Genomic DNA, 27724 nt, shown 5'->3' with positions numbered 1-27724 from the left:
GGAAAATGAATGAAATGATAAGGAAACATACAGAAACTTCAGTTAATGAAGATGACACTAAAATCAATCTAAAGGCTGGAGAACCTGGGGGGCCTTGAGGTGACTGTTGTTGTGATTTGGCACTATGTAAATAAAATGTAATTTAATTTAATAAGCACTTGGTCTTCTGAATATGGATCCATCATCAAAAACAAAACAAAACAAAAAAAAAACAGCATGTGGCAAAAGCAATAACAGAATGAAAAGAATGGGTGTCATTACTTTACATGTTTAGACAGTCTGTTCCAGTTGTGCTGCAGGCTGTTTAAGTCAGGGGTGTCAAACTCAAATACACAGTGGGCCAAAATTCAAAACTGAAACAATGTCGCAGGCTAACGTTAATATTTATTGAAATATATTTATTCCTCCAGATATAAGAATGAATCTTTTCTTATGGACTCAAACACGTTTTGCTGAAAAACTGAATATGGAACAAGCAAAGCTTAATACTAAACAATATATATATTAGCTGTATAATACCAGTAGGCCAGCTCTAATAGTAATTTGGTATGGCTTCGCGGGCCAAATGTAATTAGGCTGCGGGCCAAATTTGGCCCACAGGCCAGAGTTTGACACCTATGGTTTAAGTCAATACTTGGCTTGGATCACTGGGGAACTAAAATTCTTTATTCGGGTTTCTGCAAAGCACTGGACTGTTTGGAAGGACTTTTATTTGGACTACGAATGACCCGAGGAGGGCAGCAGTGCGCCAGTTCTACTCGAAATTCTAATAGAAGAAGTATAGCGGAAATGACGTCACTCAAACTCCACAACAAACAAACAACAGTGGTTTGAGAGTTTTTCAAGGTAGAAATCTGCTCGGAGGTTAAGAAACAATCGACCAGGGTGAGATCAACCATCAGCGCAGACTAAATTCAACCAGCAGCTCATCACATAAGTGCGTCCCTTTGATTTAAACGGTAAGATTTTAGTATTAAACACGCGGACGAAAGAATCTGTGAGAGAAACCTTCAACTCGCACCACGTGGTTGCCGTGCAGATGTTGTAGGTTATTTATTTTAAAACTGTGGAACGCGCGGTACTTGAGCTCTTTCTGGTCGTACGCAGGAAATCTCCTTTTTTTTAAAGATTAAATAACATAGCATTGTGGAGGTATGCAAAGACAGCACCAGGGTTCTCGAGGCTCTTCTGGGAGCCTAAGTATAGAACCGAATAGTGGGATTGTAACGCGCTTTGAGGGTCTCGAAAAGCGCTATATAAATGCATGCCATTATTCCATTATTAAGTCGACCATAAAAACGTCTCCCCGAGCGTGAGTCCTCTATGACGAGCTACCTTTCCTTATCGCCAGTGGGCTCGGCCACTATAAAGGGCTGGCGGGCTCGTTTCCCTGAGCCTTGGGCTGCAATGGCTGATAATCGTGGCGCGATCCCAGCCACCATCGATGAGCCTTTTCTGCGAGTGAAATCCTTCGCGGCCAGTGTTCCGGATTAACTGGCGAACAGATGTGTGGTAGGCTTGCTTTTCAGTAGCCGCTACCGACAAAACAGCAAATAAACACCAAATGTGTCATCCGTGACATTTATAAGGTTACCTCAAACACACTCCCTCAGTCTTGTTGCTCTTTAACAACAAAATGTTTAAAAATGTCGCGAGTTTACCTGGTGATATTCTCGTGCGCGAGGCGATCGCGAAAACGGCAAACAATTAACACCACGCCGATGTTGTTCACAGGACAGCAAGAGTAAACGATCGGGAGAATCTTGTCTTCGTTATTGTTCCCCTCGTACGTGTTATTACTCCGATTTCAGCGTTTTCGCTGCACAACTAAAACGTGCAGTTTACTTTATGTTCACTCAAATTGAGTCAACTAGCGCCACCTGTGGTCAAGTGCCTAAAGCCTACAGTCAGATTAACTTGTGACACACATCTGCACCTCGTTTGAATTTGTTTCATGCACAATACATTTGCCATGTTAATGTATTCTCTACACAGGCAGGCTATGATAACAGGATGTGAAATATTAATGTGTCATATATTTGTTCAAGACGTATTTCTTTGTTATGGGAAAGAAAATTAAAATCATGATAATCAACAGGACTGGTGATTTCAATAACTTTGTGTATATAATTTGTCATTTTCTACTGATGTAGGCCAAAAATAAATGCATAATATAATTATATAATATAAGGTTTATTTGCAAGACACAAAAACAGAAAAAATTGAAAGTTACAAATGTATTGTGCTGCAGATGTCTGTGTCACAAGTTGATCTGGCTGTAGGCTATGGCACCTTGCCACGGGTGGCACTAGTTGACTCAACTCCATTTGACTGTACACAAAGTAAATTGCATGCTTTTGTTGAAAACCGAAAACTACTGCTCTATAAGCTTGTTATTTGCTTTTGAAAATAAAATGTTATGTGCTTTCATCTATAGGGTTAGTTATATAAGTGACTTAGTTTATAAATGTTATTATCTGGCTTTTTCAGTGTTTTATTGTTTCCTGAGTGCATCAGTTTGGCTGAGATTAAAGTTACAGTTTTCACACAGCTGAATAAACAGAAAACTGAACAGAAATGTGAGATGATTGAGAATTTACTCCAATGTCCTGTTATATTTGAGGGAGCAAAGAGCAGACTGCTGAATTGATTGTCTCGGTGGTGTTTAATCTGCAAATTTAATTAAAAGTTTAATGAACTATCATCTTGTCTTTATTTTTAGTGAGCACATACGTTAAACACTTTAAGCTGTAAGCTAATGATAGTTATATAAGAGCAGGTGCATACTGGTGCAATAAGCTGTACGTTTTACAACAATGGATGCATGATGTGATTAGTCGACTATCTCAAAAATAATCGTTTGTGGCAGCCCTAGCTGGAGTACCCAGAGAGAACCGACACACTGAGGAGCAGAACATGCAAACTCCTGAGTCGAATTAAGAATCTTCTTGCTGTGAGGCAACAGTGTTAACCACCATCTTAAGTACCGTTTAAATAATTTACATGATATTAATTCATTATTTTTACTGCAATTATTTCGTAGTTTGAAAATAATGAAAAACAAAACAAAATACTGGTAGGTGTTGCAGCTTTAAGCACAAATCAGCAAACAAAGTGAAACAGCCTTTAATTTGAAATTTGGACTCCGATCATAGTCAGGTGGTGAAAAACACTCTAAAATTCTCCATCTAAATATACATTTTAATTGTGTGGATGCTTTAAGCACTATTGAGTTCCTTCTTGGTGTTTCTGTACACTTTTCGCCGTGGATCTACTTCCACAATTTTCAGCCGATTTTCACCGTTCAAATTTTAAACTATTCTGCTATTTCTGCTAATGACGGCTATGTCTTTTGGTATTTTTCACTATTATACTTTTTAAAATATTAAGCTTTTTTCCTTTAATTTGAAATGAATAGGAAACTTCTGCAATTCTGCTAAAACTTAACTACTTCTTCATATTTTCACGTAGAACAACCATTCAAACTTTAAAATGTTCTCAAATTATTGGGCCATTCAGGTATAAATCAGCTTTTTCAAATCTTTTACTGTTTTACTTTTATGCCTTTGAGTTGCAAAATTGTGATTTTTCACAAAATACATGCGTTGTTATGGTTGCTATGCACTTGGCTTCCAGTGTGCCACTGAAGGTTTCGCAGTCTTCTCTTCATGTCCGAACAACTTCTTGCTACTTGCTCAAATTTCACTCAACTTCCACAAATTATACAACAAAACGTAGGTATTTTTGCTGGCTTTCTGAAAATGTCACTATCATTGTTGTGGAATTTATAGAATTTTTGCAAATCTCCTCAGACCAACACAAAGTCGCAAAACTCTCCATAGAAAGTCAATGGAGAGTTTGTTCAAAATCACCGCTTGATTTCTGTAATGAGAGGCATATTCGAATCGTCATATCTCCTTAACGAAGCAAAGTTAAGACATGAGGCTTGTCCCAGTATATCTTCAGACACTCCTGACACTCACAATTAAAGAATTTCTTTCTCACCTATTACCATTCTGAAATGAGTTGGACTCGTTTGAGGGTAGGAAATTCGTCCTTCGCTCAGATTTCAAACTCTGGAAATGAACCACTTTTTTCTCTCGTCATAACTTTTTGTTGGATTTCCACAGAGACCTGAAAATTTCCATGACTGTTCACCAAAGCCTGCTGTCTCTTACGGTGAAAGAATGATATCGATACTCCAAATAGATTTAGTTACAAAGCGTTTTTTGAAGGCAAGTCAAGGCAGTTTTTGCTTTGCTCTACTCAGTTATGGTGCATTACAAGTCAAATATCTTTAATAATTCATATTTTAATGATAAATTGTCAACACTGGAAGATTCCCCCATCTCTTCTGAACAGAACGATGTAAGAATGACCGCTCTAGCCCCTACGGTTAGGAAATTATGGTCATTTGTTTGAGGGGAGTCGTCACTATGAGAAACAGACTGCAAAAATCCTGTGTCTCTCTGTGCTGCGTGCACCTGTTTTGGCGGGGAAAAGTACACCGCCTTTCTGATTGGTGGATTCAAATTTTGCAGCTCCCAGCCTGCTTGACTGAGCTGGAAACTTACTTCTCTCTCCCTGTGTGTGTGTGTGTGTGTGTGTGTGTGTGTGTGTGTGTGTGTGTGTGTGTGTGTGTGTGTGTGTGTGTGTGTGTGTGTGACAGAGAGAGAGAGAGAGAAATCCTTTTAATGGGATGATCTCATTGTAAGATTAAAATTCAATATATTTAGACTGGTTTACTGAATTGGATCTTGTGTGTGTCTCTCTCTGTGCATGTGTGTTTCCTTATGTGTACATATTTGTGATTGTGTGGCTGTTATATATTTTTTTGCTGATTTTTTTCATTTAACAAGTATATTTGAGGGACCCTCAGCATGTTCAGCATTTCTTCAGCTGTCCATTTTGCTTTTCCAATTTTTCTGTTTAACTTATTACTATTGTGCTAAATCATACTATTTCTGTTATTTTATAAGATTTGTGCTAAATATAGTGTTTCTGCCAAATATAGTATTTCTGATTAATTATAGTTTTTCTACCAAATCATAGTACAGTATTTCTGCTTTTTATAGGATTTGTGCTTAATATAGTATTTCTACTAAATGTAGTATTTATGCTTAATCATACTATTTCTATATATTTCTGCCAGGCAGCCAATCCTCTGTGAGGACTCAGACATTCAAATGCACATATCAGGGCCTGCACGGCTTCCCAGCCAGCCAATCATATCTGAGGTCTGCCGTTCCTTCTCTCGTCATATCTCAGCGACGGATGTACAGAGAGCAATGAAAATCGCGGTCAAAGTACACCAAAGTCCGCTGATTCACCCAGTACAAGAATTATGCTTCTAGTCCACCTAGTTTTTGAGTTACATGACGTTTTGTAACTCCAGAAAACGGCATTTTTCGCCTCTCACCGCAATCTAATTCTGACTGCTCGTCACCCTGTTTTTCAAGGCACCCGCTCTCTTTCCCAGTGGCGCAGTTGGTAATGACACGGGTCCGCAAACCAAAGGTTGTGGGTTCGATTCCACCTTGGTCAACATGTTTTTTTCCCCTACAAATTAATACACTATCACAGACCAGTAATTCATATTCATCATTTATTACAATTCTGCAAACTTTTATGATTTTACCAGCTTTTCTAATATGGACCTCACATTCTTGTTAACACTCCATGGCACAAATACTCTTCCCTTTAGGCTCTGTGTATGTGTGTGTGTGTATCAATATTTCTCCCATTTTAAAGTATTACTCCTCCATAATTGTATTTCTGTTAAATCAAGGTTCTTTTATTACATCTTAGTACTTCTGCTCAATCATAGTATTTTGCTAAATCATAGTATTTTTGACAAATCATGATTTTTGTGCCAAATCATAACATTTGTGTTATGTTAAAGTATTACTACTAAGTGGAGGAATTTCTGTCATGTTACAATATATGTCCTGATTACAGTATTTCTGCTAAATCATAGTATTTCTACTATATTATATTTTTCTTTCTAAATATAGCACTTCTGCTATATAATTGTATTTCTGCTATGTTATAATATTTGTGCTAAACCAGAGTATTTGTGCTGAAACATAGTATTTTTTCCAAATTATAGTATTTGTGCTAAAACATACTATTAATTTAAAATTACAATATTCATAGTTCATCACAGTGTCTCTGGTAAAACACAGTATTTCTGCTATGTTGTACTATTTTTCTAAATCATAGTGTTTCAGTAATGTTTAAGTATTTTTGGATAAATATATTCTTTCTGTTATCTTATACTATTTCTCCTAAATTCTTGTATTTTTGAGAAGTTATCATGTTTCTGGTAAGTTACAATATTTCTGCTAAGTTCTGCTATGCTATTGTATTTCTGCCAAGTATTATGTTTCCTCTAAGATATTGCAGTTCTGCTAAGTTATTACATTTTAGCAAAGTTCCTTTACTTCTGCAAAGTTTTTACAATTTCTGCAACTTTTTAGCTTTTTCAGCTAGTTTTTGCATACAGCTTCAGCTTTAAAGCATCCACACTGCATTTTCGCAAGAAATGCAAATTTTTCTAGTGATATAATTACTTTTGCTCTTGAAACATTTGTCACATTTGTTCATTTTTAATTTCTCCCGTCATCACTTGTCTCTTTTCAAGAATTCTCAAAACAGAATGAAGAGTAAGGATGAGGAGGTTCTCGCAGACCAACAGGTCTGTAACCAGGAGAGGAGCTCCAGTCTGAAGCAGGAGGACCCAGAGCCTCCTCAGATTAAGGAGGAACAGGAGGAACTCTGCACCAGTCACGAGTTTGAACACATCATGGTCTGGACCGGGCAGGAGAGGCTCAGACTGCTGGATACCATCTGGAAACCTGAAATACAGATACAAAGCAAAGGTATGTGAAACTATCAGGAAGGCAGGAATGAGTGAAGCATCAGTGATGTCTGCACTGGGAAGAAGGAAAAGGCGCCTTAATATCTGTTATTGTTGCTCAGTTATCTTTTAGGAGCAGTTGACAGTCCCACAAATTGTGGTTTTCTGGAAGCAGAAACGATGTCTCACAATGTCTACAAGGGGTCACTGTAGACCATAGATTTGCTTCATAGCATGTGGCTCGCAAGTTTGCTAATAGTAGGCAGCGTTGGAAAAGTTACTTTTAAAATGTATTACAGAATATATGTATTTTGTAATGTATTCAGAACTCGTTACTCAGTGAGTGTAATGTATTCTGGATACTTTGGATTACTTAATATATTCACATGCTTTTTACAACTACATGAATTGCTGTGTGATTTATTACTACAGGGAGTGCAGAATTATTAGGCAAATGAGTATTTTGTCCACATCATCCTCTTCATGCATGTTGTCTTACTCCAAGCTGTATAGGCTCGAAAGCCTACTACCAATTAAGCATATTAGGTGATGTGCATCTCTGTAATGAGAAGGGGTGTGGTCTAATGACATCAACACACTATATCAGGTGTGCATAATTATTAGGCAACGTCCTTTCCTTTGGCAAAATGGGTCAAAAGAAGGACTTGACAGGCTCAGAAATCAAATCAAATCAAATCACTTTTATTGTCACATCACATGTGCAGGCACACTGGCACAGCACATGCGAGTGAAATTCTTGTGTGCGAGCCCCACAAGCAACAGAGATGTGCAAACACAACAACACAAACGAGCAAAATACAAGAATGGCCAACCTGAAACTAATAAATATATGTACAATGTATAATAGTGTATGCATTTCTGGATGTGTATACTAAATATTTTCCTACGTGTGTGTGTGTGTGTGTGTGTGTGTGTGTGTGTGTGTGTGTGTGTGTGTGTGTGTGTGTGTATACACATTTTTACAAATTAAATAGTAAAAAAAAAAAAAAAAAAAAAAAAAATAATAATAATAATAATAAAATATATAAAATATACAGAGTTGAGACATGTGCAAAAATGTGGCGTTACTGTACAGTATGGAGTGCATAATGTTAAAGTTCCAGTAGTGAAGCTGAGGTGTCTATGACGTGTTCAGCAGTCTGATGGCCTGATGGAAAAAGCTGTCTCTCAGTCTGCTGGTACGGGACCGGATGCTGCAGAACCTCCTTCCTGATGGAAGCAGTCTGAACAGTTTATGGCTGGGGTGACTGGAGTCCTTGATGATCCTCCCCGCTTTCCTCAGGCAGCGCTTCCTGTAGATGTCTTGGAGGGAGGGAAGCTCACCTCCAATTATCCGTTCAGAGCACCGCACTACTCGCTGGAGAGCTTTGCAGTTGTAGGCGGTGCTGTTGCCATACCAGGTGGTGATGCATCCAGTGAGGATGCTCTCAATGGCACAGTGATAGAAGGTCCTGAGGATGCGGGGGCTCATGCCGAATCTTTTCAGTCTCCTGAGAAAGAAGAGGCGCTGCTGCGCCTTCTTCACTGTTTTGTTTGTGTGTACTGACCACGTAAGATCCTCAGCCAGATGTACTCCAAGGAACCGGAAGCTGCTCACTCTCTCCACAGCAGCGCCGTTGATGGTGATGGGGATGTGTATTTCTCTGCACCTCCGGAAGTCCACTATCAACTCCTTTGTCTTTGCGACGTTGAGGGTGAGATGGTTGTCTTGACACCAGTGGGTCAGGGCGCTGACCTCCTCCCTGTAAGCCGTCTCATCACAGTTGGTGATAAGACCCACCACTGTAGTGTCGTCCGCAAACTTCACAATGATGTTGGAGCTGTTAGTGGCTGTGCAGTCGTAGGTGTAGAGTGAGTACAGGAGAGGGCTCAGTACACACCCCTGTGGAGCACCAGTGTTCAGTGTGATGGGGGATGAGGTGATGCTGCCCAGTCTGACCACCTGGCATCTGTCAGACAGGAAGCTAAGGATCCAGCTGCAGAGGGAGCTGCTCAGTCCTAGATCCTGCAGTTTCCTGTCCAGCTTCGAGGGAACGATGGTATTGAATGCTGAGCTGTAATCTACAAACAGCATTCTCACATACAGTGGGGCAAAAAAGTATTTAGTCAGCCACCGATTGTGCAAGTTCCCCCACTTAAAATGATGACAGAGGTCAGTAATTTGCACCAGAGGTACACTTCAACTGTGAGAGACAGAATGTGAAAAAAAAAAATCCATGAATCCACATGGTAGGATTTGTAAAGAATTTATTCGTAAATTAGGGTGGAAAATAAGTATTTGGTCACCTCAAACAAGGAAAATCTCTGGCTCTCACAGACCTGTAACGTCTTCTGTAAGAAGCTTTTCTGTCCCCCACTCGTTACCTGTATGAATGGCACCTGTTTGAACTCATCATCTGTATAAAAGACACCTGTCCACAGCCTCAAACAGTCAGACTCCAAACTCCGCCATGGCCAAGACCAAAGAGCTTTCGAAGGACACCAGGAAAAGTATTGTAGACCTGCACCAGACTGGGAAGAGTGAATCTACAATAGGCAAGCAGCTTGGTGTGAAAAAAATCAACTGTGGGAGCAATCATCAGAAAATGGAAGACATACAAGACCACTGATAATCTCCCTCGATCTGGGGCTCCACGCAAGATCTCATCCCGTGGGGTCAAAATGATCATGAGAACGGTGAGCAAAGATCCCAGAACCACACGGGGGGACCTGGTGAATGACCTGCAGAGAGCTGGGACCAAAGTAACAAAGGTCACCATCAGTAACACACTACAACGGCAGGGAATCAAATCCCGCAGTGCCAGACGTGTTCCGCTGCTGAAGCCAGTGCATGTCCAGGCCCGTCTGAAGTTTGCCAGAGAGCACATGGATGATACAGCAGAGGATTGGGAGAATGTCATGTGGTCAGATGAAACCAAAGTAGAACTTTTTGGTATAAACTCAACTCGTCGTGTTTGGAGGAAGAAGAATACTGAGTTGCATCCCAAGAACACCATACCTACTGTGAAGCATGGGGGTGGAAACATCATGCTATGGGGCTGTTTTTCTGCCAAGGGGACAGGACGACTGATCCGTGTTAAGGACAGAATGAATGGGGCCATGTATCGTGAGATTTTGAGCCAAAACCTCCTTCCATCAGTGAGAACTTTGAAGATGGAACGAGGCTGGGTCTTCCAACATGACAATGATCCAAAACACACCGCCCGGGCAACAAAGGAGTGGCTCCGTAAGAAGCATTTGAAAGTCCTGGAGTGGCCTAGCCAGTCTCCAGACCTCAACCCCATAGAAAATCTGTGGCGGGAGTTGAAAGTCCGTGTTGCTCGGCGACAGCCCCAAAACATCACTGCTCTCGAGAAGATCTGCATGGAGGAATGGGCCAAAATACCAGCTACTGTGTGTGCAAACCTGATAAAGACCTATAGTAAACGTTTGACCTCTGTTATTGCCAACAAAGGTTATGTTACAAAGTATTGAGTTGTATTTTTGTTATTGACCAAATACTTATTTTCCACCCTGATTTACGAATAAATTCTTTACAAATCCTACCATGTGGATTCATGGATTTTTTTTTCACATTCTGTCTCTCACAGTTGAAGTGTACCTCTGGTGCAAATTACTGACCTCTGTCATCATTTTAGGTGGGGGAACTTGCACAATCGGTGGCTGACTAAATACTTTTTTGCCCCACTGTACGTGTCTCTCTTCTCCAGGTGTGACAGGGCAGTGTGTAGTGTCAGGGCTATGGCATCATCAGTGGACCTGTTGTGGCGGTATGCAAACTGTAGAGGGTCCAGTGAGTCGGGTAGTGCAGAGCAGATGAAGTCCCTGACCAGCTTCTCGAAGCATTTGCTTACGATGGAGGTCAGGGCTACAGGTCGCCAGTCGTTCAATGAGGAGGTGGTGGAGGATTTGGGTACAGGGACGATGGTGGCCATTTTGAAGCAGGCTGGGACTACAGACAGAGAGAGGGAAAGGTTGAAGATGTGCGTGAACACTCCAGCCAGCTGAGCCGCGCATGACTTGAGGACGCGGCCGGGAATCCCGTCCGGACCAGTAGCTTTGCGCGCGTTCACCTTCCTGAAGCACTTCCGCACATCCTCCTCAGACACAGTGTGCGCACTGACGTCATCCGCGGTGCGCACACTGTCCGGTCTCATGGTGTTCGCTGCGTCGAATCTAGCGTAGAATACGTTTAGATCCTCACACAGCGAGGCCGTGGTCTGCGGTGTGCTGGTTTTCCCTCTAAAGTCTGTGATCGTGTTTAGTCCCTGCCACATACTCCGAGGGTTGTCAGACTGTTGCTCCACCCTGTCCCTGTACTCACGTTTGGCTGCTTTGATCGTCTTCCGGAGTTGGTAATGTGCGTGTTTGTAGTCCGATGTGTTCGCGGAGGCAAAGGCGGTGTTCCGTGCCGCCAGTGCCGCGCGAACATCTCTGTTAATCCAGGGTTTTTGATTTGGGAAGGATTTAACTGTTCTGGATGGGACGACATCTTCCACGCATTTCCTGATAAATGCACAGAGTCTGTGTATTCATCAATGTCTCTGGCGGCCACGTGAAACATTTCCCAGTCCGCGTGATCAAAACAGTCCCGCAGCGCAGACTCCGATTGGTCCGTCCAACAGTGCACCGCCCTCCGGGTTGGAGCTTCCTGTTTCAGCTTCTGCCTGTAGGCGGGCAGGAGCAGGATGGAGCAGTGATCTGATTGGCCGAATGGGGCGCGGGGGAGGGCTTTGTACGCATCCCGGAAAGAGGTGTAACAGTGGTCGAGTAGCCGGTTTCCACGTGTGTTAAAAAGGATGTGTTGATGGAGTTTTGGTGAGACTTTCTTCAGGTTTCCCTTATTAAAGTCTCCGGCTGTGATAAACGCTGCCTCTGGGTGTGCGGTTTCCTCACTGCTGATCGCGCTGTACAGTTCCCTGAGTGCACGGTCAGTGTCTGCTTGTGGGGGTATGTAAACAGCCGTAATAATCACTGCTGTAAATTCCCTCGGTAGAAAAGTCAAAAATAGTGAGATATCTTGCAGAGGGATGCAGCAGTCTCAAAATTGCAAAGCTTCTGAAGCGTGATCATCAAACAATCAAGCGTTTCATTCAAAATAGTCAACAGGGTCGTAAGAAGCATGTGGAAAAACCAAGGTGCAAAATAACTGCCCATGAACTGAGAAAAGTCAAGCGTGCAGCTGCCAAGATGCCACTTGCCACCAGTTTGGCCATATTTCAGAGCTGCAACATCACTGGAGTGCCCAAAGGCACAAGGTGTGCAATACTCAGAGACATGGCCAAGGTAAGAAAGGCTGAAAGACGACCACCACTGAACAAGACACACAAGCTGAAACGTCAAGACTGGGCCAAGAAATATCTCAAGACTGATTTTTCTAAGGTTTTATGGACTGATGAAATGAGAGTGAGTCTTGATGGGCCAGATGGATGGGCCCGTGGCTGGATTGGTAAAGGGCAGAGAGCTCCAGTCCGACTCAGACGCCAGCAAGGTGGAGGTGGAGTGCACAGATATCCCCCTAAAATAGCTAAAACTAAAAACAAACTAAAAACTACTTCCAAAAACATTCAGCTTTGATATTAATGAGTTTTTTGGGTTCATTGAGAACATGGTTGTTGTTCAATAATAAAATTATTCCTCAAAAATACAATTTGCCTAATAATTCTGCACTCCCTGTATTACTGAAGGATACTCCTCATACAGGTACCAACTAGACTTTTAAATCTTAATGTAAAATGAGTATCAGTAGGTTGGACATTAGGTACGGCTACACTTTTTGCTGGGTCTCATATAGAAAACTATTCCGCACGTATATGAAACAGGTCCGTGGCTCCGAACCGTAGTAAAGGGAACCCCGGGGTATTCCGTTACTACCCAACACTGTTGGTAAGGCACAAATATGGCAAAACTAACAACAGTTAAACGAAAAAGCAAAACAGTTCTTTAACCTAATTCCTAATACAGCTGGGTGTAATTGTCACAGGACAGCACAGCCGCTGCTAGGAAATTAGTGCTAAATAATTTTACCAACAAAGTATGAAAAGTTTGGAATACTCTATAGATGAGACAAACAAATATTACTAATGTAGGATTCTAATTAGAACTTAAACTTTATTTTCAGGGGTACAGGAATAATGTAAACTAAAAGGAACAAGCCGAAGTGTGTTGGTTGAGAAAGTAGAAACAATCTTGTGTCTAGTTAATGTTGAAACCTGAAAATGAGTTCATATTATGATGCTGATTGTCTTTATTTGTTAATGGATATAAAATTTCTACAGATACAAACCCAATTGGACATTGTAGAAGAAAAACAACAAAACAAACAAATATACAAAACATTTGCTTATTTTGAAATTGAAGATAGCAACAGAAAAGTCAGGACGGAGCCATGTTACCACTGTTTTCTGTCTTCTTTTAACAACAGTTAGTGACCTGAGGAGAGCAGCTGCTGTTTTGAGTTTCTTCCCATTTTTCTCTGATATAAGATTCTAGCTGTTGAACAGTCCTGGGTCTCCATTTTCATATTTTTCACTTTCATGCAAAATATTTTCAGTGGATGAAAGAAACATTTGCCATGTCTGCAGGCAGGCCAGTTCACCACCTGGACTCTACTACTACAAAGCCATGTTGTTGGAATAGATGCAGTATGTGGTTTAATATTGTCTAGCTGATGCAAGGCCTTCCCTGAAAAGCCCGTCGTCTGGATGGGAGCATTGTTGAGTTAGAAACTTGACGCCTAAGCAGCCAGTTTGATAGGAAATTCCATCACAGAAGAAAGTTTTTGACCTGAGCACTAAGAACAAGCAAGTCATCCTCATTAATCCAAAGGATGCCATGTCCATGTTTTCAAAAAAAAATTCAAATTCTGCTTCAACTGACGACAATTGAGACCAAAAACCTAAAATCCGAGTAGAAAAAAAGTTATATTTTTTACTGTAAAAACCACAAACGTGTTTAAAAAAAAATCATTTTCGAAACTTAAAATGCAAATAGAAATTGTACATTTCTAAAAATTATGCACACGTTTTGCAAATATTATAGTACATGGTACTATGTACCTAAAAATGCACACATAAGACGTAGAACTGACACAAAACAACACAACGACTAAACTACACCCTAACTATACCCTCCAAACATGCTAAATGTCACAAATCTCTCACGCATCAAAACTTGCTCTCTCTCTTTCTTTCGCTCGCTCGCTATGACTCGCCGGTGTCACTCCTAAAACTTCCACCTTTTCCCAAACAACAAAATGCCACATGTTGCCACATCATTTTCGATTGGTTAACATGGTACATTTTTTCACTAATGGGGAAGGAAAGGGGTGTTTTGTCTTTTTCTCTCACAAGATAAAAAGGAGTGTTTGCTAGCGCTGTCCTTAAAAAAAACACTGTTTTTACAGTTTCTTCCCACTGTAAACACTACTATTTTATTCAGAAAAAAACATTGTGTGTATTTTTTATCATACGTCTGTTTTACGTGGCCTGTCAACACAATTTAAAAACTGGTATAAAGTTTGAAGTCCGCACTTTTGACCCAAGTTGAAATGGAGACTCTGGGTCATTGCATCTTGTTGCTGTGTTGTCCTAAATTGGTGGTTTGATTTTTGGCGCGTCAGCACGTCCGTCGACCCTCAAGCGTTGACCAAGTTAAGCATGCATTTCTATTGTTGAAAGCTAAACTTGAGACAGAAAGGCCTACAAACAAACAAGACCTGAAAGTCACTGCAGTAAAGGCCTGGTAGAGTATTAAAAAGGAGAAAGCAAGCATCTGTATTAGAAATGAACATGATGGGTTTTTTTTCTCACATTTTTATGCCGTGTTTTCATTCAACCTACTGAATTGAAGCTGAAGGTCTGCACTTAAACTGCATCTGAGGGGTTTTATTTAAAATTCATTGTAGTAATGTACAAAATTAATATGTAAGAAAATGCAGCAAGATCTTTTGATTTGTATGTAGCTCCCCAAACTTCAATTTATTCCGGTGTATCTAAGTGTCAGTATCACTAGCATAACTGTTTGAATTACACTGGCGTACGTGGGCGACATGCTCATAGAGAATTTCTAATAGTTGATGAGATGTTTTGTTTTGTTTTTTTAATGTTCGAGTTTCTGGTTTTTTTTTTTCATTTTATGTTTTTGTTTTTGTCTCTTGAGACTTTTCAGATCAAAAGATCTGTAAGGAGGAAGAGGTTCCTGCAGACCAACAGGTCTCTAACCATGAAAGGATCTCCAGTCTGGATCAGGAGGATCGAAAGCCTCCAGAATTTAAAGAGGAGCAGGAGGAACCCTGCACCAGTCAGGAGGGAGAGCGGCTTCTTCTAAAGGAAGAGACTAATAAATGTATGGTGACTTCTACTCATGAGGAACCTGAACCAAGCAGTGACTTTCTTTCTAACAACTGTCCTCAGCCAGAGTGGAGCCAAGGCCAGGAAGAAAGTGAGCATGTGCACTCAGGATCAATTACAAATGCAAATACAAAGAGGAGAAATCAGAGAAAGCAAAGTGGAGTAGAGAGCCAGCTCATGTCATATAGTCAGTGTAAGCCTGACACAAGTAGAAAGTCTGTAAAATGTGAGATTTGTGGAAAAACCTTTCAGTATAAATACAGACTGCTTAACCATCTAAGAGTCCATACAGGTGAGAAACCTTATTCTTGTAGCACCTGTGGGAAACGATTCATTCAGATGAACGGCTTAAAAACTCACATTAGAACCCACACAGGTGAGAAGCCATATTCTTGTAGCGCCTGTGGGAAAAGCTTTAGTGGCGCGTCAGCATTCAGAGTTCACATGAGAATCCACACAGGTGAGAAGCCACACTTGTGTAAAATATGTGGTAAAACATTCAATCAGGGGGCACACTTGAAAAGGCACATGAGAATCCACACAGGTGAGAAGCCACATTCTTGTAACACCTGTGGAAAAAAATTCAGTGATTTGGACAGCTTGAAAACTCATATGAGAAACCACACAGGTGAGAAGCCATATTCTTGTAGCAGCTGTGGAAAAAGATTCAGTGACATTGTGTGCTTCAAAACTCACATGAGAATCCACACAGGTGAGAAACCTTATTGCTGTAGCACATGTGGGAAAGGATTCCGTCAGCTGAGCCACTTAAAAACACACATGAGAATCCACAAAGGTGAGAATCCATATTCTTGTAGTCTGTGTGGAAAAAAATTCAGTTGCATTCTGTTCTTCAAAACTCACATGAGAAGTCATACAGGTGAGAAACCTTATCGGTGTAGCACATGTGAGAAAGGATTCCGTCAGCTGATCCACTTAAAAACACACATGAGAATCCACACAGGTGAGAAGCCATATTCTTGTAGCGCCTGTGGGAAAAGCTTTAGTGACGCGTCAGCATTCAGAGTTCACATGAGAATTCACACAGGTGAGAAACCATATTCTTGTAGCGCCTGTGGGAAAAGCTTTAGTGACGCGTCAGCATTCAGAGTTCACATGAGAATTCACACAGGTGAGAAGCCAAACTTGTGTAACATATGTGGTAAAATATTGAGTCAGACAACAAACTTGAAAAAGCACATGAGAATTCACAGTACATGAAAGTGGAGGAAAGAGTTCAAATGGAGCAATGTTCAAAGCGGAGCTTCACTACAATATATGAGGGAAAAGATTACCTCATATTTAGTTCAATTTGGTATTTTATGTCCGTAACAGTAACAACTGTTTGTTACACTAATTGGTTTGTTACTATGATGAATGTTTTTCTGTACAGATAACTGTACAGATAACATGTATATATTAATTGTAGATGTTAATTTTTTTTTTTTACCTAATCAACTTTGTTATAAAAAATCATTTATTATTTTTTTATTGCAAACATTTAATTCATCAATCATTCTGGTTTTCCTACAAAAGATTTGAAATCATTCAAGTAATACCTAAGACCAAAAATCTGGAGTCATTATGGACTGGAAGTCACTTCATGTTGTGATGTTGATTTAGTTAGTTGTGCTTTTTATTTATGTATATTCTGTAGTATTCATTCCACCTCATTTAATTTCTGTATTTAATGTATATAAGTTTAGATTAGTTATTTATAGTTGGTTTACACAGCTTTGTGTATGTATGTGTATGCATATGTAATGTATATATAGACGTGTGTGTGTGTGTGCGTGTGTGTGTGTGTGTGTGTAAGAGAGAGATTTACATTGCTGTGCTTGAGAGCCACCATCTACTGGAACCAAATTCCTTTCTGATTTTTATAGTTTAAAAAGAAATGTCAAAAATGATTATAACCAGGTCTTTGCAGCAAACAACATAACAATGTTCTCCTTTATTTAGCTTTTTTCCACAATTTGTTTCTTGGTGTCTGACTATGTTTTATATAAATTGAGAAACTATTTATTTAAACTCAGATTTTTACAATGGACTTTTTCACCCAGTGTGCTTGAATTTGGGTCTGTTATACTTAAGCCCAGTACCCTGTTCAAATTCTTGGGCAGTCTACAAAGCATTGTAGTTTCATTTGTATTGTGAGAGATGTTAGATTGGGGGGTATTTTATATTCTCGTTTTCACATATTATAGAAATAGAAATAAAAGTAAATTGAAAAGACTGTTCTCTGATGCAAATGTATGTTGACATATGTGACTTCATCCCTCAACTACTGACGCTCACCATGTTGTGTAATGGATGTGAAAACTTTGCCTGTGTTTTTACCACTGGCAAGATGTGCAAAATAATTCAGCAAATTAAAGCATCAGCTTGTTCCATCACCCAGCTTGTTCAGTGAAGTCCGATGCTAACTGGAAATAGAGATAATTCGCCTTCAAAAGTAAATTTTAAGAATATGGAAACCATATAAAATTGCTCAAATACTGAACACAAATCATATTTCTGACACACAGTCTATGGGTGTAGCCTCCAGAGTCACACAACGGTTTTGAATGATCCTGTTATTTAAGCAGAAGACTATCCCACTATAAATGCAGGTTTTCTGTCCTACAGAGGCTCTGAAATCATGACTCTCCTCCAGAGTCCAGACCAGATTGACTCAGCTGCTCTTTATTGGAGTCTCTGCTGAGTTCATTAAACTGCGAACGACTGAAGTCTTTAATGGTGTAAGAGGTTTAAATTTTCTTTTAGTTTGTCTTTCCATCATTTTCTTTATGCACTGCACATAGATTAGCTGTCAGTTGAACTTTATGGGCAGAGCGCTACCCTAGTTTTATTTTTGTTTTTTGTCTGCAACTTAATGGAGTTAAACAGAAATTAGCAGAACTTTCTGTTCGTTGATCATATTGATGTGGGGGTAGGGACAGGCTTAGGGCGTCGGGGGATTCCCCAGGAGCATCTTCCGTGGAGGGCTCAACCCGGGGTTGCGGTCATGGCCTGTTTAGGGCTCTGTTGGCTCTTAGGTGACGGTTTCCTCGTGGATGCGTGCAGTGGGCCTAGGGGAGGGTCTGTGCTGACGGACATGGGTTACTGACCTGGTAGCCTGGCTGCCCCTGGGTGGGTCCGGGACGGGCGTGGGGTTCTGGGGGTGCGCCTTCTTCTTGGCTGGGGCCCTGGCTGGGCCTTGGGGTTTGGGTCCTGGTTGGTGTGTCGCCGGGGTTGTTGGCGAGCGGGTGTATGGGGGCCCAGCCCTGGCGCAGGGTGCCGCCAGAGCCACCTGGGGGACTCTTCAACTGGTGGGGGGGGGGTGTTACATCTTGCAGGAGGTCTCCTCTCTCCAGGAACTCACTCTGCAGGAGGGGGAGATATAGGAGAGGTGGAGGAACATCTCAGCCTGGGTGTCTATTGTCTTGTGTAGTCTGGAAGCTGAGTGGATGACAGAGTGGGTGCAGTTTTCTCTGTGGTGGGGTCGGGTGGGCTGTCCCGGGCTCTGTGGGGCCGGGCGGCGCTGCTGAACCGGTCCGGATGGGCCTGGGCCCCCTTTCCCTGGTGGGTTGCAGAGTATGGGGGTGCCTACTGGGGTCAGCGGGGGAGCTGGCCCCAGGGAGGGGTCACTTGCCCCTCCCTTCCTTCCCTCCCCATCTCCAGCTGCCTCAGTCTTCCCGCTCCACCACAATCACCCACACATGTAGGTCCTTGGGGTAAAGGTGTGTCACCAGGGTGCAGGTAAGGCATCCCCCCCTCTGTCCCCTTCTGGCTGCCTGTCCCTCAATTTTATCCCACAACTTAGACATTACTCACACTCTCATAACACATACATATAGGATCTTGGGGGTGTGCACACTACACGGCATCCAGAAGACCTTTAGGGTGTACAACCTCACCCCTAGCATTGTTGCCCACCTCTCAATTTTAAATACACATAGACAATGAGGGCTATCAGGAGGGGCTATGCGCTTAACTGCTGCTCTCTGGCAGGTAGCTCCATGCCCTCCTGGGTTTTAAATGCACTTTAGAACACACATGCATCAACACTACATATGAGCGGGCGGAGGGAGGTTTGGAGTCTTTGTATCTGTGGGTGCCTGTTTGTCTGTGTCTATGTCAGGTCGGGTATCAGAGGTCTTGGTCTCTTATGCTGATCCGATACCAATACTTTGTACAAAAACTTATTTTATTTATTGTATCTCAAATTATAGCTTCATAATGATTACAGGACATCAGATTACTTGTTCTTATCACTTAAAAATGCAGAATTCATCATATAGAAATAAAGAAACTGAAGCTGTGCGCTATTTGAACACGTTGCCTGCCTGCAGCACTAAAGGACTCCGTGAGAGACGTCTGTCTCGCCCTAGCAGCATCTGTCCCTGTCCTCTCCTCCTCTTCTGTTCACCTCAACATACGCTCATCATATTCTGTGATATGATTTATTCTGAGGTGTTTGACAAGGTTAGTGATGTTGCCACAACACCTCACTTTCTTGCCACATGTATTGCAAACCATGTCTCAGCTGTTTGTGGAGGTAAAATACGTCCACACATGACTCCATTTATGCTCAGCCATTATTGTGAGTGCACACGCCAAGGGGCTGCGACACATTTATGCAGCCGTATTTCGCACATGACTATGAAAGGTGGAAGAGGAAGTAGTTCCTTCCTATGTAGACAATCCGAATGATATAGTTTCTTTCCACTGTGTTCCTGTTAATGATAAACTACAAACTTACCCTAAATTACTAAAATATCGATATTTTATTATGAGAATCGATTCTAGAACATAAATGACTGGTATCGTACGAATCGGTATTTCAGTATCGAGCTGCACATTACTATGCGATACCCTCACGAGCAGTGTTGGTCAAGTTACTTGAAAAAAGTAATCAGTAACTAATTACTGATTACTTCCCCAAAAAGTAATCCCGTTACTTTACTGATTACTTATTTTCGAAAGTAATTAATTACTTAGTTACTTAGTTACTTTTTAAAAACACGATTTACAACCTGAATAGGTAATAAAGCGATAGATCTTTCAGCCCAATTCTACTTTTTCTGCATAATCCATCATACAATAATAATAATAATAATAATAATAATAATAATAATAATAATAATAATGGATTGGATTTATATAGCGCTTTTCAAGGCACCCAAAGCGCTTTACAATGCCACTATTCATTCACTCTCACATTCATACACTGGTGGAGGCAAGCTACGGTTGTAGCCACAGCTGCCCTGGGGCAGACTGACAGAAGCGAGGCTGCCATATCGCGCCATCGGCCCCTCTGTAATCAAATGGAAAAGTCTCTTTTTAAAACTTGTTTTATTAGTTTTAATCTTTTAACTTTATGCATCAAGCAAAAATTTAATTATATGCAACATTCTCTGACTTGAATAAATTAGTTTAACATTTAAACCTATTTTCTGCACATTCCAGCACATAAAAGAAAATAGTTTTTGTGTTTACACTCACTCTTTCAAATAGATGCAAGTAAAACACAGCAGAAAATAAATAAAGTCAAAGACTCAGCGGTCCTGTTGCTCTATTTTCACCTGTAAAGCAGGAGTGGGGTAGGCGGAGGTTTACCCTGGTGCAGGTGTGCCGCGGTCAGTTGAAGAATCCATGAGTTTCTCTGTGAGTTTCCCATTACGTCGTTGCGCACTCGGTGCTTGCTTGGAAGTTTAGGGGTTTTTTTCGCTGTAAAAAGAAGTTTTCTTCCCACACACAACGGACACTAATGTTTTTGTCACTTTTTATGGAATCAAACTCAAAGTAAGGTCAGTACTTCCACGCTTTAAACGCTGCACGCTCATACTCTCTCCGCACTCGATATATGATCCATTGTTGATCTGCACACAGCTGTTGTCACTAACGGCGCACTCGCTTACGTCACTGTCGTGAGCCATTCTCGCAAAAAATCACGGTTTTAGTAACGCAGTAACGCAGCGTTCCTACGGGAAAGTAACGGTAATCTAATTACCATTTTTGCAATAGTAATCCCTTACTTTACTCGTTACTTGAAAAAAGTAATCAGATTACAGTAACGCGTTACTGCCCATCTCTGCTCACGAGGGGCGACCAGGATTTCAAAAAGGTTTGATTTTCTTTCAACCATACGATTGCTGATTGGGAGCTGGTCGTGAGGTGTTAATCACTTCTTGTTACCCCATGTATACTACAAGACACACGATTAAGGCGAAACTCGGGCCGATCCCCAAAACGGTCAACGCACAACTGAAAAATCATCTCAAAATGGGCCGAAAATCACACACTATATGCCCAGTTTAAGTGAAGAACAGATTAGCTGTATACTGAGGAGGGTCAACCAACATTCTCAGCCCTGCCAGGTTAACCCTTTAACAACTTAGCGTTGTGTGTAGAGATTGAAAATCTCTCCTTTGATTTTTTCCTCGTACTTTGTTTTTTGGTCTTTTCGTCAAATCTGTCTTCGTACGGACCTGTCGAGTTCTTCGTCGTTTTGTACATAACTGTTTTTGGGGCAAATAAAATGCAAGTAGGGATTAAAACCTCAGAATTAATGATTACCGGTGCTGGAAATGCTAGTGTTTGATGCAGTGTCTTGATGTTGTTGCCACGGGTACCCACAAAGCAATGCGCGAAAGTCACGTGGTCTGTCAATCTCTGTTGACTAAGAACCAAAAGGCTTAATACTAGTGATGGGATTTTCGGCTCTTTCGGCTCGGCTCACTAAAAAGAGCCGGCTCTGGAAATAAAGACATAAAATCAGGACTGACAGAGATGGGGAAGAAGTCTCATTGTGACAAGTAAAGTTTATCTTGCCTGGCTGGGCAGCTCTCCTGGTGCTCAGCACCCCCAAAGCTCTGATCCTAGAATCGCCCCTGAGTAGTGGAGAAGTCCAGTGATATCTGATCAGGTCATTTCTAGTTGAACATGGCAGTGTGAAAACTGATGTGGCTTCTTCTGAGGCTTATCTTCAACCCAAACAATTGTGTGAAATTTTGCTGCCCAACCTGTGACCCAACAGGATTAGTCAAGCTGTGGAGTGAACTGAAGAACCCGGCACATCATCATCCCAACTCCTGAGTCATAACTTTTGCACCAATATTTGGTCACAATAACCCGATTTACGAACCTACAGCTTTTACACAGAAGTTGATTATGAAAATAACCCAGCATTTTTTAGTGTGTATGAAAAGTTTGGAATAATCTGTAAATGAGACATATAACTTTAACAGTTATAACCAGCATAATCCACTTAACCTGCCAATGAAATAACAGTTACTGACTCATAAACACACGGCTCAATCATATGAAACTGCGTGACAGCGGCAATGTTTTGCAATCACCCCCTTACAAATATCCACTGTGGGCTAAGGGCATGGTCACTGAAGCAAAGTTCCTTTGAGTGCACTTGATTATTGTCTCTAGACGTCCTGAGAACAAGTCAGAGGATGAAAATTTAAACACCTCCTGCTATGAACAATAAAGGCATGTGCCCTATATTGTCACACATGAGACAAGAGTATAAGAACTAACTGTCAAAAGCAACTTGAAAAACAAACAGGTGACGAAGGAAGAGACGTTATAAATCTCTGTTATTGTTGCTCGGTTTTCTTTTAGGAGCATTTGGAATTTTCTGTTTTGTAACTAAAAATATAAAAAATAAATGGACTACATTTGTTCTCAGCTCAGTTTTGAAAAGTTATTCACTATGTTCTCTCTTTATATGGAGTATTTTAAATACTGAAACAAATAAAAAGATGAATTAATTTCGCAGACTTAGATTATTTTAAAAGACCTTTTAAAACACACTGTTTAAAACTGTTTAAAATGCGAAGCAAGCTCTGTTATAAGAAGTACTAATCACACATCTTTCCTCTTCTTAGAATTAATCATAGCCTGATAATCCTCCCTCCTCTTCCTGCTCTCTGACTCAGCACCTACTGTCTGTCCATATATTTCCTTCTTCCCTCCCCTTCAGGTCTGCACTTTGAACATGGCTGTAATCAACGTGCAGCGACGCAGAAGAGCTAACTCATGTTGTTTAGATAAGAGCTCCGAATGCTTTCAATTATAAGGAAGTGAAACTCACAAAGTCACTGATACTGAGAGGAGAAATGGCGCAGAAAGGAGTTCAGCTGGACCAAGAAACTTTCTCTTGTTCGATCTGTTTGGATCTGCTGAAGGAGCCAGTGACTATTCCCTGTGGACACAGCTACTGCATGAACTGTATTAATGGCTTTTGGGATGGAGAGGACGAGAAGAAAATCTACAGCTGCCCTCAGTGCAGACAGACTTTCACAGCGAGGCCTGTCCTGGTGAAAAACACCATGTTAACTATTTTAGTGGAGGAGCTGAAGAAGACTGGACTCCAAGCTGCTCCTGCTGATCACTGCTATGCTGGACCTGAAGATGTGGCCTGTGATTTCTGCACTGGAAGAGAAATGAAAGCTGTGAAATCATGTCTGGTGTGTTTGGTCTCTTACTGTGAGAAACACCTTCAGCCTCATTATGATGTGGCTCCATTAAAGAAACACAAGCTGGTGGAGCCCTCCAAGAAGCTCCAGGAGAACATCTGCTCTCGTCATGATGAGGTGATGAAGATGTTCTGCCGTACTGATCAGCAGAGTATCTGTTATCTCTGCTCTGTGGATGAACATAAAGGCCACGACACAGTCTCAGCTGCAGCAGAAAGGACTGAGAGGCAGAGAGAGCTGGAGGTGAGTCGACAAAACATCCAGCAGAGAATCCAGGACAGAGAGAAAGATGTGAAGCTGCTTCAACAGGAGGTGGAGGCCATCAATCAGTCTGCTGATCAAACAGTGGAGCACAGTGAGAAGATCTTCACTGAGCTGATCCATCTCATCCAGAAAAGAAGCTCTGATGTGAAGCAGCAGATCAGATCCCAGCAGGAAACTGAAGTGAGTCGAGTCAAAGAGCTTCAGGAGAAGCTGGAGCAGGAGATCACTGAGCTGAAGAGGAAAGATGCTGAGCTGAAGCAGCTCTCACACACAGAGGGTCACATCCAGTTTCTACACAACTACCCCTCACTGTCAGCACTCAGTGAGTCTACAGACTCATCCAGCATCAATATCCGTCCTCTGAGCTACTTTGAGGATGTGACAGCAGCTGTGTCAGAGGTCAGAGATAAACTACAGGACATTCTGAGAGAGGAACGGACAAACATCTCACTGACAGTCACTGAAGTGGATGTTTTACTGTCAGATCCACCAGCAGAGCCAAAGACCAGAGCTGGATTCTTAAAATATTCATGTAAAATCTCACTGGATCCAAACACAGCACACAAACAGCTGTTATTATCAGACGAGAACAGAAAAGTAACATTCATGTATCATCAACAATCCTTTTTGGATCATCCAGACAGATTTACTGGATGGTGGCAGGTCCTGAGTAGAGAGAGCCTGACCGGACGTTGTTACTGGGAGGTGGTGAGGAGAGGGGGAGTTTTTGTAGCAGTTGCATATAGGAATATCAGCAGAGCAGGGACTCGAAATGAATGTGGATTTGGTCGTAATGACAAGTCTTGGGCACTAGATTGTTCCAAAAATAGTTACACATTTTGGCATAACAACACTGAAATTCCCATTTCAGGTCCTTGTTCCTCCAGAGTAGGAGTGTACCTGGATCACAGAGCAGGTATTTTGTCCTTCTACAGTGTCTCTGAAACCATGACTCTCCTCCACAGAGTCCAGACCACATTCACTCAGCCGCTCTACGTTGGGCTTAGACTTTACAACAATTATGGAGATATTGCTGAATTCATTAAACTGAAATAGACCGAAGACTTTCATATTGTGGGTTTAAATCTATATTTTAGTTTCCATTTTATTTTCTCTCCATCATTTCTGCACCGAGATCAGCTGTCTGTCAAACATTATGGGTGGTACTTTGACATCTTCATTTTGTTCTCTTGATGTTTTTGAGTTTTTAAAGGGGATCCTTCCTGTGTTTGTTTGTCCATTGAAGGTACCAGTGATCGATATGAATTTTATTTACACAAATATTTCTCCACCTTTTTTTGTCTTCTACTTCATGGGCTTTAACAGAGAAATTAGCAGAACATTCTTTGTCAAGCAGTTTTTTTTGTCTTTACTTTAGAAAGAAACAAATACATTTATCTGTTTGGTATATTCACACACACACACACACACACACACACACACACACACACACACACACGTCTATATACACACATACATACACAAAGCTGTGTAAACCAACTATAAATAACTAATCTAAACTTATATACATTAAATACAGAAATGAAATGAGGTGGAATGAATACTACAGAATGTACATAAGGTGCAGCTGCAGTCTGGCAGTGGGAGCAGTGTGACATAATATAATCTGAATGCTTATTTGCTGATTATATTGTTTTATGGATAAGAGAGGCCCAACTTTGAGTACAGTCTGTGCCAAAAGTACTGACAGGAAACTGCATGCTTTTGCAGAGAACATGAGTTGCGGGCAGAAAGTGAAACTAAGTAGGGTGTTTGATCGAAACTTAAAGTGTGTGTGACATCTAGAGGAAGTATATAAATAACTAGGCTTCCTGTTTGTGCTTCAGACCTGAGCTTGTGTGTTCGTGTGTTCAGGTCTCCCTTCCCGGTAACGTAAAATAAAGATCATTTTTTGAGTTTGACCACTTTGAGCTGTGTCTTTCTTTGCCGTAAGGAATACAAAGAACTGGGATTTAATACAGGTCAACTGTTTAGAAGGGAGATGGCGAGGGGAAAGAAACTGTTCCTGTGTCGGGTGGTCCTGGTCTGCAGGCTTCTGTACCGTCTGCCAGAAGGCAGCAGGTCAAAAAGTCTGTGTCCAGGGTGTGAGGGGTCTGTGATGATTTTCCCTGCCCGTTTCCTGGTTCTTGAGAGGTACAGCTCCTGGATGGAGGGCAGGGGGGCGCCGATGATCCTTTCTGCTGCCTGTACAGTCTGCTGCAGTCTGCTCCTGTCCTGTTTAGTGGCTGCACCATACCAGACTGTGATGGAGGAGCACAGGACAGACTCAATGACTGAAGTGTAGAACTGGATCAGCAGCTCCTGTGGAAGACTGTACTTCCCCAGTTGTCTCAGGAAGTACATCCTCTGCTGGGTCCTTTTGAGGATGGAGTTGATGTTGGTCTCCCACTTCAGGTCCTGGGAAATGGTGGTACCCAGGAACTTCAAGATCTTCACAGTAGACACCGGGCTGTCTGATATGGTAAGGGGGAGCAGAGTTAAGGGATGTCTCCTGAAGTCCAATTGTAGTGGCAATTCCTTTTGTTTGACCAACCAAACATCCCGCAATTAAAAGTCCACAAGCCACTGCTGCACTGCGATAATATTCCGTATGCAGGCAAAAGAAGTCCACTGTCCAAACTTGAAAGTTGCGTTTTTATGGTTTATTCATCCAGTTTGGCAATAACAAGATCCATTTTTAGTTACTTCCTGCTGCTTCTCCTGCTCTGGTAAAAACCCATAGGCTCACCCCAGTGCATGCTGGTCCTATACCAGTCTCTTTATTTATAGAAACAAAATGGCCCTACAGCTTTTACTGACTAATTTAACAAAGTAACATCAAACAAACAAAACATTGAAACAAATATTAACCTACAAATAAACTTGTAAATAAACCCCAAAATATAAGTAAACTAACAACAAACTTTAACTAATTTCAAAAATAATAAAAAATAAAGAACAAATAGCTCCAACACCACTGTCATCTCTACAGTCTTAAGAGTGTTCAGCTCCAGACTGTGCTGACTGCACCAGAGTACCAGCTGCTTAACGTCCTGTCGGTATGTAGATTCATCACCATCTTGAATGAGGCCAATGACGGTGGTGACATCTGCAAACTTTAGGAGTTTAACAGCCGAGTTCTTGGAGGTGCAGTCATTAGTGTAGAAGGAGGACACATCCTTGAGGGGCACCAATACTGAGGGACCGAGTTTCAGAGGTGATCTCCCCCAGCCTCACTTGCTGCTTCCTGTCTGACAGGCTGGTGATCCACTGACAGGCAGCTGGTGACACACTGAGCTGGGATAGTTTGGAGGAGAGAAGTTCAGGCACGATGGTGTTAAAAGCCAAACTAAAGTCCACAAACAGGACCATGGCATAAGTTCCCGGGCGGTCGAGGTGTTGCAGGATGTAATGCAGCCACATGTGATATGAGACTAACTTCACTGGAGGACTAATTATAATATATAACAATATAAATATAGTATTTCCTCCTAGAAGAGATGAAAGACATGCTTTTGTGTGGATGAGTGTAGCGTTTTACTTTTCTGAGGCCCTTGCAGAAGCATCACTTGGTTCATAGGCCTTGTCTTCTGAAAAGCTCTGGAATGCTTTACTGAATAAAACAAATGACTTTGCTCATTTGACTTCAGTAAGGCAGACTGGGAAGCATTTCCTTCTAACTGTGAAAAAGCCACAGAGAAATTTGAGAAAAGCAGGATGGATGAATGGAATTACAGTTTATCTGAAATTATTGT

At 41.5% G+C, this 27724-nt stretch overlaps 2 protein-coding genes across 3 annotated transcripts; both read left to right on the top strand.

The window, feature by feature from the left end:
- Positions 1-799: 799 nt before the first annotated feature.
- Positions 800-17088, top strand: LOC308383526 (uncharacterized protein). 2 transcript variants are annotated; one of them, XM_080861562.1, is made up of 3 exons: positions 800-959; positions 6644-6881; positions 15041-17088. In XM_080861562.1, exons 2-3 carry the CDS (start codon positions 6659-6661, stop codon positions 16450-16452), a joined length of 1635 nt encoding a protein of 544 aa, XP_080717688.1. In that variant the 5' UTR covers positions 800-959; positions 6644-6658; the 3' UTR covers positions 16453-17088. The 2 variants fall into 2 exon arrangements, with proteins under 2 accessions (XP_080717688.1, XP_080717689.1); XM_080861563.1 differs by having other exon boundaries at positions 805-937.
- Positions 17089-17235: 147 nt separating this feature from the next.
- Positions 17236-26010, top strand: LOC308383510 (tripartite motif-containing protein 16-like). The gene has a single exon (XM_080861527.1). The coding sequence runs from the start codon at positions 23346-23348 to the stop codon at positions 25023-25025; it is 1680 nt and encodes a 559-aa protein (XP_080717653.1). The 5' UTR covers positions 17236-23345; the 3' UTR covers positions 25026-26010.
- Positions 26011-27724: the final 1714 nt, after the last annotated feature.

This window comes from Rhamphochromis sp. 'chilingali' (assembly GCF_963969265.1).
Source record: "Rhamphochromis sp. 'chilingali' genome assembly, chromosome: 16".
NCBI lineage: Eukaryota > Metazoa > Chordata > Actinopteri > Cichliformes > Cichlidae > Rhamphochromis > Rhamphochromis sp. 'chilingali'.
Note: the sequence above shows the minus strand (reverse complement) of the source record. Positions and strands in the feature narration are given on the sequence as shown.